General features: G+C 38.9%; 1 protein-coding gene across 1 annotated transcript; it reads right to left on the reverse strand.

The window, feature by feature from the left end:
* Nucleotides 1-718: 718 nt before the first annotated feature.
* On the reverse strand, nucleotides 719-6867 carry LOC137297065 (uncharacterized). The gene is made up of 4 exons (XM_067829033.1): nucleotides 6547-6867; nucleotides 4119-4203; nucleotides 3348-3537; nucleotides 719-3035 (listed from the first exon to the last, which is right to left on the reverse strand). Exons 1-4 carry the CDS (start codon nucleotides 6776-6778, stop codon nucleotides 2838-2840), a joined length of 705 nt encoding a protein of 234 aa, XP_067685134.1. The 5' UTR covers nucleotides 6779-6867; the 3' UTR covers nucleotides 719-2837.
* Nucleotides 6868-20248: the final 13381 nt, after the last annotated feature.

The raw sequence follows: 20248 nt of genomic DNA on the forward strand, positions 1-20248 counted from the left end.
GTGCGCGTGGGTGGGCGTTGAGATCAGAAACGAACTATATATCCTTGTAGTCATGGTAACCGGATCTCAGAGATACGTCAAGATCAATATCTAATAGTGCCCCTGAATCTGCAGCTAAGGTTCCACAGAGACTGGTATGCTGTTCCAAACGGTGTCATATTCAAACTGGTTTGTACGAGTAATGGACACAAACGCAACTTGGCTTCACGACTGTTATGTTTAATATACACCCGGGCCGGAAACTGGTCCGTTATATTAATTGACGATGACGAGGACTATGACGAAGAGTGGGATAAGTGGCGAGGAGTGAGATAGAGTGACGGGGAGTGAGATACAGTAACGTGAGTGAGATACAGTGACGAGGAGTTTGAGAGCCGGTGAGAGTGACACAGTGACGGGGAATGTGATACAGTGACAAGAAGTGTGATATAGTGACGAAGAGTCTGATAGAGTGACAAAGAGTTGGATACAGTGACGAGGTGTGGGATACAGTGACGAGGAGTGATATAAAGTGACGAGGAGCGTGACAGTGACGGAGAGTGTGATAGAGTGACGAGGCGTGAGATAGAGTGATGGGGACTATGATGTAGTGACGAGGAGCGAGATATAGTGACAAGGAGTTGGATACAGTGACGAGGAGTGTGATACAGCGACGAGTGTGATGCAGTGACGAACACTGACGAGGAGCGTGCCAATCAATCAGTCAGGAACATAAGCAATTGTTCGGATGACATGTTTATTGAAATAAGTTATACACATAACAAATACCTATACACGAACTTTCTGAGATTCCAGTACACCGCATACCCTACTGTGATGAACAAAGAAACACGAAACACGAATATCTACACGGACAACACAACAAGTTAGAACAACAGAAATATATTTACACAGAAATTCATACATTTTTTGTGCTAACAATGAATTTTCCCCTTTTTGATATGTCCCTTTAGACGTCCTTCATAACATTGAGATTCAAGAATTTGTAATATATATTATCACTAATTTTAACAAATTATTTTAAGATTTCTAATCACATTCGTATATTTGCTGTTATAAACATAAAAAAATCGCTTTGAGATGTTTCAGCGTCACAGAGAGTATCAGAAACAATATAATTATGTATTCCTACTAAACTGCCACGCAATACAATATATACACTGGAAACTAGAATTACTAGACTGGCAGTAGTCCAGCCAATGTCCACAACCCAACGGTAATAAAAATATGAAATTTGTTACCATAAACCAAACACTTCTTGTTCACTACGTTTTCAGTCTGCATCAGTCATTCCTACTTGCTTGGCGTTAGAATTTATTGAAGATTCGAGTTCGATTCCCCAAACTGGTTCAATGTATGAAGCCCGGCCGTTTCTGGTGTCCCTCGACTGATACAGCTGGAGTGTTGCTAAAAGCGTCGTAAAACTAACATCACTCACTACTGAAGGAAGTTAGTCCAGCATAAAACGGTTACCCTTAATAAGTAAAAACCGCGTAGGAGGTATATGTGTTTATAACACTTTTGTGCAATACAGCTCATCAAGTGTTGTGATTCTGACCTCAATAAACTCTAAACGAGCGAACGCCTTAACCAGCAGGACACCTGACACCCTCACTTCAGTTAGTGTGTCATTAAACGAGCTACCATCATGGTCGAAAACAAAAATTGACAACAAATCTCACTCACAGGTCCAATAAATGATACATAATGCAGCGCCATAGAATTAATTTCAGTTGGGAAAGGCAAATCATCACTATAATCAGAAAGGCACTGCCAGTCCATTGTTCCTGAGACTTGGATGAGCATTCAGATGAAGTAGAGTTCACAGGAAAAAATATAAACCATCATCAATTATTTTGAGAAATGTATCGAGAGTTCCTGACCAGCTAACCACAGTCTAAGTATACTTTTCGTTACACTCCACTACACTACAAAACCTTATGGGAGGTCGCGTCAGGTAACCTTTGAGATTGATCAATCAGAACACATCTTACCAAATCGCGAAAGTGGACATTCGCACATACCTTCTGAACTTTTTATCTCGAAAAGGTTCGTACCCGAACGATTCCGAATGCTATTTAGCACACGCTCGCTTCGGGATGGGGCATGCGTACGTACAACCATGACAATGGTGAGTAAACAGTCGCTGAAAATAGTGTTTTTGGCAATATTCAAGGATGTCATCTTGCGAAAATATTAGGTAATGGCAACCATGTCAACAGAAACCCCAAAGCGTCAAAAACTGCAGGTCAAATAATTGTGTTATGTGCGGATTTTTGTTTGTGGAGACATCTGTGTCAGTCACCTGAATATTTTGAAAGTCCCTCCGATCCCTAAATAGTAGCCGTTGTCTGACTGGTTAAACCTATTCAACCGTCTCGCGTTTGGTTTGACGGCCATTGGTCGCTCAAAGGTTACCTGACACGACCTTCTACTAGGTTTTGTTAGACTCAGTGGTGGAGTGTAACGAAACACACTGAGACTAAGTTTACTTAGACTGAGCTAACCGATAATTAGTAACTGTGTTTACTGAACAGACCACGTTTCAGCTATATAACGATATTCTGTAAATAAAGATGCCTAATCAGACGAACCAGTGATCGATAACATGAGCACGACGACCCACAATTGCCGGATCGTGTACTCTGACTACCCTATCTCCTTTTGGGTTAGCTGAGACAATCAATGAGTACTGGGGGTGCAGTCTTTCTCAATGCCCATGATCGGATTGTCTGTTGAATATAATATAACTGAGTATCTATGAAACGGCAGAGCGTTGTTGATTTATTCACAATATCCGCAAGATTGCATCAGACACGCATGTGTACCATCGCGCACTACTTTGTACTGGTGTTGATGTTTCTAACCGGATGTGAGTGAGGCATCCACTGGTTCACTGACTTTGCTTTCTTCCGGTTCTTGTCTTCATCCACCACTTCCTGGACTACTTGCATGAAGCGTATCTGTCCGTCACTCCGGGGCGTGGGGTGGGGGCTGTCGGGATGTACCGGGGTGTGGTCGTTACTGAGAGGCTTCTGCAAAGTAATCGGGTTAAATAACAGGTCATTAAAAACTGACGGAATTTCGGCGTCTGTATCACTTCCGCATGCAGTATGGGGCTCTAAATCTTACTTTTGGGAGAGTACACCCAGTCTTGATTATCATCAGGTTCATATTATTTTGGGTGTAAAGAGAAATAACTGAAAATTATATGAGTGAATCAAGGCAACTCAATGATGACAACTGCACGCTCATGGCATAACAGTGAACTGTTTTAATCAAAGATTTCATAACATGATGGACATACTTTTGTAGTTTTCATTAATGCGATAAAATGTCGAATTTACCTTACTGCTCGTTTGTCGCATCGGCACCAGGTAAATACCATCGTCCATTTCGATAAGCCCAGTTCTGGAATGATAGTACTTCTGGGAATCGTGTATGTCGTCATGCGCAGTGGTGCGTCCTCCTGACTTCCCGCAAGAACTGCAACATCCGCCCGAGCTGCTTCCAGCGGGGAATACTTTTGTCGAATTGCTTGACAGAGGATACACAACAGTTAAAAAAAATAATACGAACTTAATTTAAATAGTTAGGTGCATTTTCCTTTCGAATTTGTACTTGATACGCATCTGTGTAAAGGGTAATGATGCTAAGAGCGGGGTAAACCTTAACTCATTCACTCACTCCTACGTGCAACGGGAAGCCAGTTGAACCAGGCAGTATGAGTTTAGAATATGCTATATCTATATCTATATTTAGAATAGATCGCGGAAGTACCGATGATGTGCAGAGTCGCGTCCCTTTGATGCCTGGATTTGCTACTTCAAATTATGTTCATGTGTTGGTCAGCATTAACCTACACAGGTTCACTCACGTGATATTAGTTAATTTGAAGGTTTTCAGTCCCAATAACCATAGACAAAAATAGGAAAGTTAACAGAAACGTATTATTTATTGTCGATACGGAGGCACGGTATCTTTAATTACTTGTTTGCTCTGTTATTGTGATTAGTACCGTTTACAAGAGTTTATTATGAAGTTGGCATTATATCGAGGCATCTCATCTAGTACCCAGTTACATTACAAGAGGTTGTCGTTATAACGAGGTAACTTACCAGCAGCAGCACCAGATGAGGAAGGCAAGGAGAAGGAGAGCGATGAAGGAGAGGAGAGCAGCCAGGAAGTATTGCCACCAGTCAGCTGCAAAAAGGTGGAGTGAGTGATTTTAGTTTTCCGTCGCTTTTAGCCATATTCCAGCAACATCATGGCGAGGACTCCAGAAATGGGCTTCACACGTTGTACCCATGTAGGGAATAGATCCCACGGTCTTCGACGTGATGAGCGAACGCTTTCGTCATTTGCCTACCCCACCGTCCACGCTCTTTGAAACATGATCTGTCAGGTCATGACGTTTAGCCTAATATTGGCAGAAATCACAAATTGTCACCAGGTCTTAGATTTGTCTCTTAGCCACAAACCAGAACGAACCTGGAATCCACGATCATCGGATTCAGACCCGTACAAGGGATACGAGTCAATAGGAACAATAAGCACATTTCTGGTTTATGTATACTGTCAAAATTCTTTCATTTGTTTTTACTTAACGATATAATCGCCATTGATGATCAGGGAGTAAAGTAATATACGCGGAAATATTACATATTTCATTCCATTTAATCTATACGCTCCTCCATCAGTATGTAAATATACTCTAAGTAGAATTCGATTATACTATTCAGTAAGCTATGCTAAGGGAAAACTAGTTTTAGTCATCACTGTAGTTTTTCATACGCAGTTTCTACTAAAATATACAGCAAGTGCCAATTCGTTATAAACGAGTGTTCGTTGTAAACAAGAGTGTTCGTTTTAAACAAGGGTGTTCGTTATAAACAAGTGTTCGTTGTAAACGTAGTAGGCTGAATGTCAGTTATGGGAGAATTCACAAATTTCGGTGATTCATACGTTCACACCTATATCTTCGAGCAAATACATCGATTCATGAACGAAAAATGACGCAAGACTGGTATAGGTCAAAACGTTTAAACCCCGAGACTGGCTATCTAGAAGTAAAAAAAAATGTGGAATGTCGAATAACAATGAATTCAATTATTAAAACACACTACGATATTGATAACAATGTACACACACAACACACCAGCGTTACCAAAACACAACATGCCAGGGCACAAAACAAACAGCACGGGAGTTATCTGATTCAGAAGGGTTCAGGATACAAGGGGGTGGGTTAACAGGGATATCGTGTAGATTGTCGCCGATAACATAAACACACTGGGGAAGCTGGGGAAGACATGTTGGATGTCAAACTTACAAAGTGAGTTCTCTGGAATGGAAATTAGACAGGTGGTTAGTTGACTTGTATTGTACACTGAGGTGATCTATGACATTATATTCACTTTACGGAGTATTGTATTACTCAGCAATATTCCAGTTACATAGGGGTCTGTAAATAGTAGAGTTTACGATGTAATACGATAACGTGGGTCATCCAGGTCAATGAGTCTGACCACCTGATCCTCCTACCTTAGCTTCCTCTTACGACAAGCATGGGGTACTGAAGATAAATTTTAACCCTGTTCTCTCGAATAGATCGAGCCATGAAGATCTAACGGCTAGGAGATCATATCAGTTACTGCTTTGTAAAAGTATTGTTTTATACCGCTAGCAATGTCAAAGACGTCAGAAATTATCCTATTATTCGTTATATCCATCAGCCATGAGTTACATGTTGTGTCGCTTTAAGCAAAATTTTGAAGAGTAGGATTCTGAATCATCCCATTGAAATACATGTACATGTACCTCTCAAGAGCGAGACAATCAAGTGCATAGCATGAGCCAGAGAGGCCACCTCGAGAGTGAGCAGTGTGCTAATTGTTTTAAGGTACGTAGCGTAAAACAATATGCTATCCCTGGACCCTGGCAATATTTACTTCATGAAAGGAAAAGTGGTAAGCTAGAATTTTTTTTAAATGACGACTAATTGTAGGTCGCTCGATGCGCCGTTAAATATTGACTCACTCACTCACTGACTAGTTCGCTGTAGCCGTACTTCGTTATAACATACAGCAAGTGGCAAGGATAAAAAACATCCGGTATATGTCATTGCGTTATAAATGTAATGCATGATATATTATTATGATTATATGGAGGTATATACATATGTTTTTATGTTCTCTAGACACTTCCTGGCGGTTGCTAAGGGTGAAGCAGGATCCGCTCATCTGTTCACGAAAACCTGGTCACTGCCTTTTTGACGGTGATCCATAAGTACATGGTCATTACGTAATCGAACTTGTTCCATCGAATCCTTCTGTAGCATGTATTCAACAATATTCTATGATGTCGTGGTATTATTCATATTCATTTCAAAGTTGTATTAAACCCCTGGCAATTATTCCATGAAAAAAACTGACATGATTCTTGAAATTAATGTGAACTGATTTAGAAAAAATGTTTGCTCTCTCATTAAGTAAAGTGATTAGAATGTTACTAACTGACTATGAAACGGAAGCATACCCGCCTTACCAAACACATAGACCTCGGGACTCTGGTCAATGACAGTACACGACGGGAGGTCAGTCGCCCAGTTGGAGCCGCTGCAAACAATGACTTTGGAGCCGCTCATGACGAAGCCGGTGAGGCAGCCGTACTCCGCCGTCGATGACGTTATCCTTACAAGCTCCCCGTTGAGGACTGCAGGAGGATAACCGCATGGTGAAATAGTAGTTGTTGGTGTCGTGGTTGATGTTGATGACATCGTAGTAGACTCAGACGGTGGGGAAACGAGGCTGAAACTGATGTCGGAGGTGTTCTGGTCTTGAAGAAGGCGGGCTCCACAGTTGGCAGATGACACTTTCAAAATGACGTCAACGTTTGTGTGAGAATGGCGTGGAATGACGTGCTCCAACCCATATACTATATGGCACTGCACAATTAATTAAATTGATTGGTTGTTGTTTGCCGCCACATTCAGCAATATTTCATCTTCGTGGCGGCGCTCTGTAAATAATCGAGTCTGGACCAGATGATCCAGTGATCAACATCATGAGCATCGATCTACGAAATTGGGATACAATGAAATGTGTCATCCAGCCACCCGATTCTGTAAGTCGACTCTTATGACAAGCATGGGCTACTGAAGACAATTTCTTACCCGGATCTTTACGGGTCCATTTCATTAAAATATTAAAACAACATTTTGCTCACCTGATTAGTGGTGTAATAAGATCGTGTTCAAGCTGCTGCTAACTTCTTATACTTTTGTAAGAATGTAACGTCAATGTGTTTAAATGACAGTAAGTACAACATCTAACGCTCGATGGCTGATAAGCAACACTAAAAATGCAACAAAACTTAGGCAAGTTCAGTGTTAGTGTCCTCATTGTGTAACATGGGAGTCTAAAAAATAAACGTCATGAATATATAGTTTTCGTTTTAAGTGCATCACTATTATCTCAAGTAAACAATGATGCTGTTCCCCAGTATGAATACATTATGTGTAGACCTTTTGTATCATATCATAACGCCGCATGGTTGTTCGTTAGTGTCATGGGAACATAAGACATCGTCATAAAACTCAGAGGACAATAAAACCTGTATTTACATCATCATAATCAGATGGCAACATAATAGGCTAATTGTACTATTCCTTAACAATGTATTATATGCTATACACATTGGGATAATATTGTACAGAGGTATAAAAGCACAATAAGACAGAAATGAATGCGACATGTAACTGTCATTGCGTTTTGCTGCATGCGGAATTTGCATACTGCATATTTAATTTTACACAAGGGCGTTTTACTAGCCTTAGATGACATGGGGCAGTAAACTTAATACTTTACATTTCATTTCTTGTAGATATCAGCTGTTTTCAGAATGCTATTACGGAAAATAATCTTAGAAATATATTAGTTTAAGAATATTATTACCATATTCGTCACAATACAGTAATACAATACAATACGCTTGTTCATGAATATGTTTCTATTTTAATCAATTTGTTTTCAATGCACTAATAGTACTACTGGTTTTTCAAGTCTTAATTATGCCTATAGTTGAAGAGCACAATACCAGTACCATACACCCACGTTGAGTGGTGGAACAATATGTACGAAAAAGAAATAGCTATACTATAGTGAAGTATTTGATACCCGTGCGTTTGGACTAAAACCCGTAGTAACGTTCCAACAGCTCTGTGTTGGTCAAATCAATATTTTAAAGACTGGACCATTTGTACACCAAATTAATATTAAATCTGAACAATGGACAGTGAAACATGTTTTTGAATATATTCAAAAACAGTATACAGGCTTGACTGAAACAGTTAACGCGAGAGACAGAAACAAAATAATAACATAATTAAGCAAAACAAAAAGAACAAACGTAACATTATGAAGCATTTTATCACATTTACTGTTTGTGTTGAAGCGGAAAATATATAATCTCTTGATTGCAGTATTGTCCCTAAATATGTTTGTGTGTGTGTGTGGGGGGGGGGGGAGATTTCCCTGGCGTTGACTATACGAAAACAAATAAAGTTAGTTTCAGTTGTACTGTGTTCTCTCTGATGACATAGAAATTGTATGTGGGGTGTCCTTACCATTTCATATAGGTAGCGAAAGTATGTGAAGTGTGCCACACGTCGGTCTAAGCAACGTTTGATGGCCTCCGCACATTAAACTCAGACCACAGGTGTGAAAACGTAACACTACAACCACTGAACTAACAAGCCGTCCTTCACAAAGAAACGAAACGAAGTTAAAACCAATAATCATGGCTTTCACAATTACATTCTTTTTGTCCTTATTAGTCTGTGAATATTGAAACAAACGTTTTATTCGAAATCAATTTAAATGATTTATAGCTTATACTACACAACATATTTATTTCTCGACAGGAGACAAATCTGTCACAGTTGCAATAATTAACCCTGTTCACACTTCTATATACCCCCATTGATCTATATACAACGATTAACCCACGCGTCAGAAGTGTTGTAAATTTCTTGTATGTTTCAGAGGGAGGCCATATCATTGATTGACACGTGTTGATTGCCAAACATATGCGTGCTGTCAATGTCCAACGGATATGGAGAACGCTGGCAGTGGGTTGAGTGGGAAATAAATGTAATTTGTATTCAAGGAGCCCCTGATGTGATAGCTAGGTCAGCTGGAAGTTTGTTTGGGTCAGTGTATCTTGGAGACACGTGATAACAATCACTGTATCAGTAATTTCTGTGTTCCTGGGTTGTGATGAGCCCGGCAGTTTAATGGATAAAATATGTACTAATAAACTGTACATTTGAGTGCATGGTCAACGGAACCGCCCAAGGTAAACTAAATTACTAAAATACAACTAAAATACATTGAGAGAAAGAAAACCCAAAACGTTTGGATAAAAAACTAATCTCAGAGAGTTTTATACTGTTAGAAAAATAAATTTATAGGTATTTCTATGGATCCAAACAGTTCTACCAATATTTATACATTTCCCCCATCTACTAACCAAACAGAACTTGAACTGATTTAGAGATCTTGTTCAATACATCCAAATTTTTAACAATGTCATTATCACAATCCGTAGACCAAAACACAAGATAGTCTGGCTTTACTTGCAATTTGCAACAGCTGTTTCGTACGTCTACTTTGAACATGAAATCGGGCTACACTTTGTGGTTTCATATAAATTTTAAATAGATTCAAATTACTGAAGTCCTTAAGGGTGTTATATCAAATGCATTTTTATTAAGAAATGGAAAGAGGCTATGATCAACATAATCGCATATAGTTATGCCGTTTATATCAAAAGTGTTTTGGTTTAGTGTCTGGCTTGTGATAATGAACTTTAAAGTGTCGTTGTTCATTGCCGCAGGTCAATTATGGTGCTGTACCTCCCGTGTATATTTGAAGTATTGAACTTTCTGTGCAGTCCATGTATTTGTTTTAAGTGTTGACGTTTCTTCCTACCCGACTGTATTGTAAGTGTCGAAGTTTCCTAGTGATTGTGCATATTCAACGTGCGAGAATTCCTTTGTGCCTAGAGAATGTTAGTGTTTGTATTCTCTTTATACTCTGTGTACATTTAAAGAGCAAATTAGTTTATACTGTGTTTATCTTTAATGAGTAAATTAGCTTATACTGCACTTATATTTAAAGAGGAAATTAGTTTGTACTTCGTCTTGAAAAGCATGATTTTTCTGCTGCGTGTAAGTGAAAATATACAATTTTTAACTTAGCTGTGTCACGTGATTGTATGTTAATTCTCCAAGAACTGTTCCCGCAATAATGCACTGTCTTGAATATGCGTCACTGAATGGGCCTGGAAAGTCCGACATTTGGTGGAAATACGTCATTATCCTACCATCTTTATAACCACGAATATATATCTGTTTACTTGCGTCTGTTGTAGTGATTACGCAATGACCTATTTTACATCGTACGATGCAGATTAATATCTTCACAACCACTCGTTACATAGCAAGCAGAACAGCACAGTTTATAGTTTAACTCCTTGTGAAGAAATACAACGAGTGTGATTTATATCTACATTAAAACCCTGTTGTTCTAGCTCCACGCAACATTATAAACAAACGTAAACAAGAACACTTTGATAAGTCAACGTGCAATTTCCTGATTTAGGGGACACTTGGTGGGTCGAGAGACCTTTGGTGGAGATATGGGACTGGCTTCTGTTTTAAGACAAATACATCATGTACCTACCACTTAGGTCAATGAGTATTAAGTACTGCTGATTCTAATACACTTACTTTTCTTGTGATGTATTTAAAGGATTTGTTTATAAGATTAGGGATCACTAATGTGTTATGGCAGTGTTACCAGCTTGTCATTGAAAAATAGTTGGTTTTGTTGTGGAAGGTGACCAGTGTTTGATCGTCCGTTACCTCACACGTGCATGCGCGTACACATGTATGCACTCACCCGATCATGGCTCATATAACCATGCTTGTGATACTGGTTTTAGTGGTCAGGCTTGTTAACATGGTTATACTGCCCAGGTCATGCTAATGGTCATTTTGCTCCTGAATATTGCTGAGGGCGATGTTCAACAACGTTTACGAGATATCGGTCATATTGCAGTGATATTCTTAAAAGAAACGTCGCTGTTAAGAATATGACTGGAAACATATATCGGAAACATTTTATTCACTTCAGACTTACTTCGGCTCTTACCCATTTGCTTGAGAGAACTATGCTAATTTTTCTGTTCTTCTTTCTACAGATTTTTGTTATTTTTTCATATAAATTGATAATCTCATTTTCCTTTTGTAGGAAACTTTAGTCACGAGATTTTCGTGTTCTGTAATCAGAAACAACACTGAAATGATGGATTTGTTTCATACTTGTTTAAAGATGTATAGCTCTCGTGTCCCAGTTACCTAGATCGGTACTCATGATGTCAACCACCGGATTGTAACATTGACATAAACATGGAATACTCAAGAGTGTAGGGCTAAACAAGAAGCAGAAATGCATCGTTTTACAGGGAGAATTTGCATTTAGCTATTCCAAACAATCTAACCAGCCTTCACAAGTTGTTTGTTCTGTATACAGACAGTACAGGTCAAACTGTTGAACCACAGCCCTAAGATTTAATAAGACTGATAAATACAAACATACATCATAATATTTACTTATGTTTTACGTATGTAACTACATGCCAAACGCAACACGTTTGTGATACATGTAATTATCTTTGAGTCTCTAGTCCTACAGTAAAGAAGCACTTGGTAGTCATTTATAATCAAGGAGATATCTCTCCTCACTGTCTCCGCTGAAAGCTACCGGTAATGGAGCCCTGATACACAATTCATATCATGCTCTTGGTAAAAATTTATGCCCGTGACAAGGGTTCCATTATTGCTATAATGACGACCACAACAGGATATTATCAGAGCCCAATACCATATTTCATTTGAACGATGCATCTTGACGCAATGAGCAAGACTCCCCGTGAGTGATCTCTCCCCACGTCAAATATTGACAATCTCTCCACGCTACTGTACGAACAACTTTCTTTTATTATTTCGGTGAGACCGGCGCTCCTTAAAAATTGACAAGACATTTTACTTTCCTTATTTGAGCAGAACATATCATCACAGGTTGATTTAAACACCAATAAACGCGATCTCTGATCGTACGGTCGTGCCTATAGCGTCGTTTTAAGTAAGGGTTATTGGATATTATATATACACTTGCAAGTAAAGAAGTGTTGGTTTTGAAACCTTGTTGATGCATTAATGCATCTGAATGAACCCGTTATATAATAAGAACACTTTACTTAAAAACACTACATAATTCTTTTCATATAAGTAATTTATAACCTGTTATAAGTTATCTGTGATTTTCATCAATCAGTCCCTAGAATTAAGGGTCCGTCTCCTGAGATCGTCTTCGACTATATAGGTGTAAAAGAGTGAGAATGTGACTATTTTGTGGAACAAGGTATCGGTGTATGGTTTCCATGGTTGCCAGGTGCCAGGTGGCTCAACTGTCAGTTATAAGCGTCGCAGAACCAGGTTCGACTCCCGAGTCTACGCTGTGAAGAACACGATAACTGTTTGATCTCATGGTGGAATGGCGTTGGGTTTTCGTCCCGTGGACCAAGATCCGATTAGGACAATGCATTAGTCTGTTATTGTTCGGTTGTTTGTAGTATTGCTGGAATATTTCGACGACGGGTTTTGAATTTTGTACATAAAAATATTCACCTAAAACGTGAATAGTTTATTCACAGGTAAATTAAACTGTTTCTGTTATTAACCAGCTGGTATTTATCGTTGTTGTGGTGACGAGAAACCTACTTAAGTCTATCTGAGCAGTGATCTCATTCTGACAATGATATCACCGACATTAACGTCAGACAAACGTGGGTAAGGATAATCAAACGCGAATCAATGGATATCAGGGTTTACTGCTATGGAAAGTGTCTTTGATATCTCATGGCTTGATTTGACAGTTTAATGTCGAAAGTAAAGAAACGTTCGAGACGAGTACCACTGTGGCGAATGTGTATATATTTATGAGACACAAATGTTTCCATAATATTAGAAAGTCCCTGTTGAACCCTACAGACGGACCTGGTGCATGTGTTATAATGGATTTAAACAGAACACAGCGGATCCTGGTATGTAAAGTGTTCAGACTGTCTTTCTGACGGTGTTATGTTTGGTTGGTGCATGTTCTAGGTGTGCGTATACGAAATTCAGTAGTAGTAGTAGTAGTAGTAGTAGTAGTAGTAGTAGTAGTAGTAGTAGTAGTAGTAGTAGTAGTAGTAGTAGTAGTAGTCAATTCAGATTTGAGAAACAGTAAGACGAGGTTGGTCTCATCTTATAAAAACGTGCATCCCTCCTTTAGCGGTGTTTCATCCGTGTCTGTGTTTGCCTGTAAGGATGACCATTTATAATCTAATACATATTTCAATAACTTAACACAGAATTTGAAATTCAAATTATTGTATATTTTAAGTATATCTATGAAAGTAAATTGAGAAAGGTGTGACTATCTCTGGAAGAATGAACCTGGTGTATGAACATTGATTTGCCTTTGCATGTGTTTGTGTAGAATGCACTCGTCTTAATTCCTGATCACCTGGCACATAATCTCTGTTACACATTGACTCATGTCATCACCATGTATAATCTGGAACGTAAACCGAAGGGTTTCTGATGAACAGAGAGCGGGTTTTGTCCTTTATATCTACAGGATTGAATCACTGAAAACTTCATATAAAATCAGACCTAGACTGTAAATTGATTTATGCTAGTCCGTACTTAAAAATTCTCTTTTTACGATTATTTAGTAATTGCATCATCTATCAAATAAATTAACAAATATTGCAGACTAAGCACACACCCTTGACAACTGATGTGTCAACAGTTTCCTGACAGTTGGGATCGTATTGTGTACTGCTTTAAGCACATATATGTATGTTTATGCAAGAGTTTTGGCTTTTTTTCATTTTACAACTTCATATGATGATTCATAAGACCAGTTTCATTTTCACTGAAATATGATATTAGCTTCACGTTTTTTCTCAAACGTTTGGTATATATCATGCTAACTGCTTTATGATGTCTTTAAGCCAGACATATAATTAAGTCTTATTACTCCCCTAAATTACGAGGCTCATACCGAATGCCAAATACTACTGGCAATCTTACTTTGATGACAGGATTGACAAAGACGGCAAATGCCCGACACGTTCCAAGATATCTCGCTTGTACATGGCGACCGTTCTCGTACCAATAACGAAACTCGACAACCCTATCTGTTTTAGATTGCATCAGTGTAAATCGGAATAAAAAACACTTTAACATAATCCCTAGTGATATGTGTTGGATCCTGGATTTCTGGGTTTAAACATGGCATATATCATGCTCTCTTAAGGCAGGTTTGACAGCCCGTAATACGGGGTTGTGATAACGAAGATTAACTATATCATAACGGAATTGCCATTGTATGAACACAGACAGTCTTGTTCCTTAACGGCCTTAAATGTATATTTCATAAATGCATTTTCGTATAGTTCGGTGTTTGAAATTTCAAGATTTTAAGATTTCAAGATTTTAGTTACGCGGTACCCGTAATGTTATTGTAAAAAAAACTAGCGGTATATACTTTCATCGGGACGGGGAAAACAGAAAATACCAGGGTATTTGTGATGTGATGCCCCAAATAAATGTTTCATATGGCATAAAGAAATTCGTATTTTGTTTTTTGATCTGCCTACCTACAAATAAGCACATGTAATATAATCTCTAAATTAAGAGAAGATTTATTCAGCTTTGCTGTAAACAAAAGAGTGCCTACATCCTTTCTATAATCACAAGAAACGGTTTCAAACAATCACATTTAACCACATTTTCATAAAAAACAAACTAACTCGGAGTGTGAAAAAGGGACCGGTGTAAGAACATCAGTGTTGAGTGAGTGAGTGAGTTTAGTTTTACGTCACACTCAGCAATATTTCAGGTATATAGCCTCTATCTGTAAATAATCGAGTTTGGACCAGACAGTCCAGTGATCAACAGCACGATAATGCCAGAGAAATATGTATGTTTTGTAACGGTAAACCATTAAAACCTACGCTGTAGGCGGGTTATAGGTGTTCGACACGGACAATCAGAGGCAGAAACAAAGGGGGAAATACAAGCACCTTGCCTGACACAGACATGTGTCTGTAGTATAATACCCATACTGTAACATTACACGTCATTGACTAAACCAGCGCTAGGAAATATATGATGTCTCTCGTCTATGATATATACACGTGGCTAATAACATGTATATACGTGCGTTTTTATTTCGTATCTACAATATTCTATCAAACAAAATATCAAACACATCTGAGCTTTTTATATACAGTGTCAAATGTTAAACACTAGATGTTTAATAAACAAGTGAATAACACGAGATGATGCATGAATTATGTTATGGATTATGCTGAAACATGACTAACACTGAATTATTTATCTGGCATGAAACGTTCTTGGCCCTACGAAATTCTTAAGCCCTTTCTTAACGTATTGGCTACGGTCAAGGTTAAGAATTCTTAGGGCTACGAACAGTTCGAGAACTTGGTCTGATTACATAAATGCGAGAACTTGTGAAAACTGACGTTCAGAGAAGAGGAACCAAATAGGAGCAGTCTTAGCGCTACGTCGTTCATGGGCTTACGATTTACCTATGTAGTTACGATAGCTCGCAACATTACGAACATCGTGTAGTTCGGGACGATGATTATCGTTTTCAGTCAGATCAAGTTAAGGACTAGCTATTAGTTGAATGGTATTCAATCTAATAGTTTTACAATTTCAAGGAGCTTCAAAGAAAAGGTGCGTTAGTGCGTGAGTGCGTGAGTGCGTGAGTGCGTGAGTGCATGAGCGTGCTTCTTTACTATCTGTAACAATAATCCCGTTCACTGTGCTTAATGCCATCATCAAGACAGTCTCAGTGTATGCAAAGGGAAGATCGGCTCTTCACCTGACGAGAAACATACCTGCATACTTACTGTCGAAAGTTTATGATGTACTTGTGATAATAACCAATTTGCCAATAAATCTTTGAAAGGGAAAGTGAGTTGTCTTTAATATACCGTTGTACTAATAATTCTGCAATACGATCGCAGGGGACATAAAAAGAGACATATATTGTGTCCCTTTTGGGAATCAAACCTGGGTCTTCTGGGTGACACTGGGCTACCGTAGGGGGACGTTATCAGCACTTATTTCAGAAAAAAACATGCTTACAAATATTGGAAAGCATCACAGATTAACAATGGCAATATGAAAGATTCGGGTGTTCTATAAATTTGTTAGCAGTATATGGAAGCTGATATGGTAATAAACCATATACATATCCCACTCTCTGCGATACAACGTTATGTGGTTTAACAAAGAGCGAGAACAGCACAGCAATCACACCTGTTAACAACTTAGTACTTAAATAACAGCTCGGAGGAACGAATTAAAATCGATACGTGAAGTAACACTGATGACCCCTGCTCTACACATCACAGTCTATCATTGTACAACTACAGTTTTTTACATACACTGTACATGTACGTACATATACACTTGTTACATATATGTCAAACAAGGAATATAACGGTACTACTCACCTGGGACTAGTTAGATGGTTTTGTTTGGTGGGTCCGTCAAGCGTATTACCGAGGGTGTAATGCCGGCGGTCGTGAATATCCCCCTTTTTGTAAACAATTTATGCAAGGCCGTCATTGACTTGCTAGTTCGAGTGGAAAGCATTGTACTTGATAGCGAGATTTCCAATAGCTAGACTTGCCTAGCGCCCAATAAGAGTCCTGTGTATTGGACTGTACTATTGATATTCATGGAATTACGATACTCGTTAACCTCATCGGAGGGTGTTGGGGTAGCCTACGGGTGATGACAAAGACCCGGATTTGTGGTGTGCCCCGAAATGTTGCTGGAATGATGATAAAGCGGTGTGATACTAAACCCACTTACTCACATCGTCTGGTGTTTTCATTCACGGAGACGGTGATTTAGGCTCGGCAGATGTTTCTTTGTCAAGCCCGCATTTGCTGGTCGTGGGTTCGAATCCCTAAAGGTGTGTTTGCTCCTCAGTACCGTGTTTCATGAAAGGCGTAAATGTTTGAGAACAACAGTATTTGGAGTTGGAATCGTAAAATAATACCAGGCATCTTATGTTGAAATGCTCATCAAAATCGGAGTTAAAACAAACTCACTCACTCAATCACGAGATCTTCATCACCAGGGTAGACCTGATCTTCACCAACCAATGTCACATAATGGGTGAGTGAGTGGATTGTCAACTGAAAGATGGACATACTGCTGACATATAGCTGGACAAACTGAAGTGACCACAAACATCATAACAAACTATACCAACGTTTTACGTCCTAAATCTGAGATTTTCAGCAATAATGCAACAATATTACAGCTGGAGACCCCAGAAATGGATTCACACATTGTAGCCACGCAGGAAATCGCAGGGAACATCTCAAGACGTTTTAGAATCATTATGACAACAAGCGATTTTTACAGAATCGTCTATGAAGTTGTATCTCGGAAATAAGACAACGCAGGTAACAAAAGTAAAAGGTTGTAAATTGTGAAAACATAAAGCTTTCATTTTTTTAAACAACTGTCACGATTGAAGGTTTAGACAAACCTATAAACAAGATAACCTCCCCCGGAAATGTACATGATTACTACAGCACCCCACATAGGTATACCTCATATTACGTCATGGAGGCGCGCCCCTCTGATTGGTTGAAATTTCGTTCGCGGGAAGGAATTGTGCAAATTTTCCTAATCATGACTTTTGAATTCAATATTCGTCCCACAAACAGCACCCTTGATTTGTAATCAATATTTACAGCCATGTGATATAGTAACCTTGTTCACCCAAAGATTTTTTTCATCACAAACAAATTTCAATTCAAAGTCGAATTAAACAAAACAATAAAATAAATGTTTACACAACGACCTTATTTCCCTGGAACACAATCAAGCGTTCATTGGTGTACTGGAAAACCTCGGAAGATGAGTCACTTTTGAAATGAATATTGATATTTGCTGATACTACAGAATGATAGAAGTGAACAATATGGCACCGGACCGGTTTGTTCAGTTCGCATCAACTGACGGTGGGGTACCCTTGTGGTTAATGCGTTCGTTCTTCACGCCGAAGACCCGGGTTCGATGACTTACATGGGTACAATGTATGAATCCCACTTCTGGTGTCCGCCTCTATGATATTACTGAAACCTTGCTAAAAGTGGAATAAAACTAAATTCACAGTGTCATACTCTATCATATCAAAATGAAACAGACAGAGGAGTCCGCCATCCCATACTTATTGACATGATATTACTTTGTATACTCAAAACTCGTAAGAGCTCTCCTATGCCAGATCAGTACAGGAAACGTATTATAAACAGATTGAGAAGTTTCAGAGAGTAGATTATTCAGATGTTAGTCGAAGTTGCGTTCCTTATGTGTGACGTGTTTAAACTTTTAAGATTAAAACAAACGTTCATTTTGAGTTTATACATTTGTCACATTATTTGTATTCCACATATATAATATTTACCAGGAAAAACGCTTGGGTAATGACGCCATAACTAACAAACGTCTTTCTTTAAAAAGGACTCTTAAAGGACAAGTGATGGAAAACGCGCATGAATACAATAACTGAGTGAACCGCCCCATTTCAGTGTCAAATGCTCTGCGGTAATGTCTTTACACATAATACTGATACGCAGCTCCTTGGGAACTTGATCCAAACATGACTTTGGTAATACTAAATTGTCTATCAGTTTTCAGGCAAGGAGTCGCAAAGATGCATGGAGCTTAATATATGTAAAGTAGGTCGTGTTTGGACACCTCATCGACAACAATATGTATTTTAGCACAGTGTATTATTTATGATAAGAAGCTCCTTACTCGGGAATACCTCCACAAACATATACATATATTGGTGAAAGATTATTCTGCTCAGGAGTCGTCGATGGTGACACTAACAGCAGGAGCAGTGGTAGCAGCTGCTGCAGTAACAGTAGAAGTAGTAGTAGCGACGGTAGTACCAGATGCAGAAGTCGTTCCGGCAGCAGCAGCAGTTTTGTGTGTGTTAATCAACATTGTTCCAGCTGTTTGGCGGCAGTTTGTCAATAATCGAGTCTGGACCAGATAATCCAGTGATCAACATCATGACCATTTATTTACGTAATTTGGATACGCTGACATGTGTGAATCAAATCAGAGAGCCTGACCACCTGATCTCGTTAATCGTCACTTGTATCGTGTAATGTGACCTGTGTGACCACGTGCACCGTGCAATCACGTGAAACTAGCGAATCGGCTTCTTGCCAATTCCAGTCGAGATTCGAGACTGAGTTCAGTGTGAGGCCGTTTTGTCAGGGAGATTTGAAGCAAGTCTAGGGCAACTGACAACTTTGCCTCTCACAGCAAATACTCACTGTACAGCCTTCTGGCTGGGCGCCGTTGAAGTCACCCTGAACGACACTGTAAACACGTCAACGTCACCACCCGAGATCACAAACACCACGCTCATATTTATCTGAAACTTTACACCCCGTCCCTCTCACAGAACTCTCCTAGAAATACCGCGGTGTCGTGGAGCTTCACCCTCGAGACGAGTGTCATACCGCCGGGTGGTTTAACGAGTACTTAAACATGTCATTGTAAAACAAATTCACACTTGAAGAGAATTCTTTAATGTTCATTAACAATATACAACAGTGAAAAACTCACAAAGGAGGGCACATTCTTTTTCAGCCACGGATGTCAATATATTTGGTACATTTCAATTCTTCATTTTAATTGAAATTTACTGAAGTGACTTTTCTACCGTGAAAAGACATTTAAACACAATGCAGCACAGAAGAATACCCTTTCAAACAGACAGACATTTTATCTACTATTAATTTGGCGTTTTGCCAATGATAGAACAAATCTCACTGTCATGAATAATAAAATGCAATAACTCAGTTAAACTATGGCATAAACGGTAAAATGGGCGGGGAATATAAATGATGAAATAACTCTTCCAAAATGGATAGCATAGTGGTTGAAGTGTTCGTTCGTCCCACCAAAGAGGCGGGTTCGAAGGAAGGGGTTCTGTTGAATTTTAAGGGTTTTTTTAATCTGTATATCAAGAATATCGTCACATGACCGAGA

The sequence above is a fragment of the Haliotis asinina genome, chromosome 9 (genome assembly GCF_037392515.1).
Source record: "Haliotis asinina isolate JCU_RB_2024 chromosome 9, JCU_Hal_asi_v2, whole genome shotgun sequence".
Lineage (NCBI taxonomy): Eukaryota > Metazoa > Mollusca > Gastropoda > Lepetellida > Haliotidae > Haliotis > Haliotis asinina.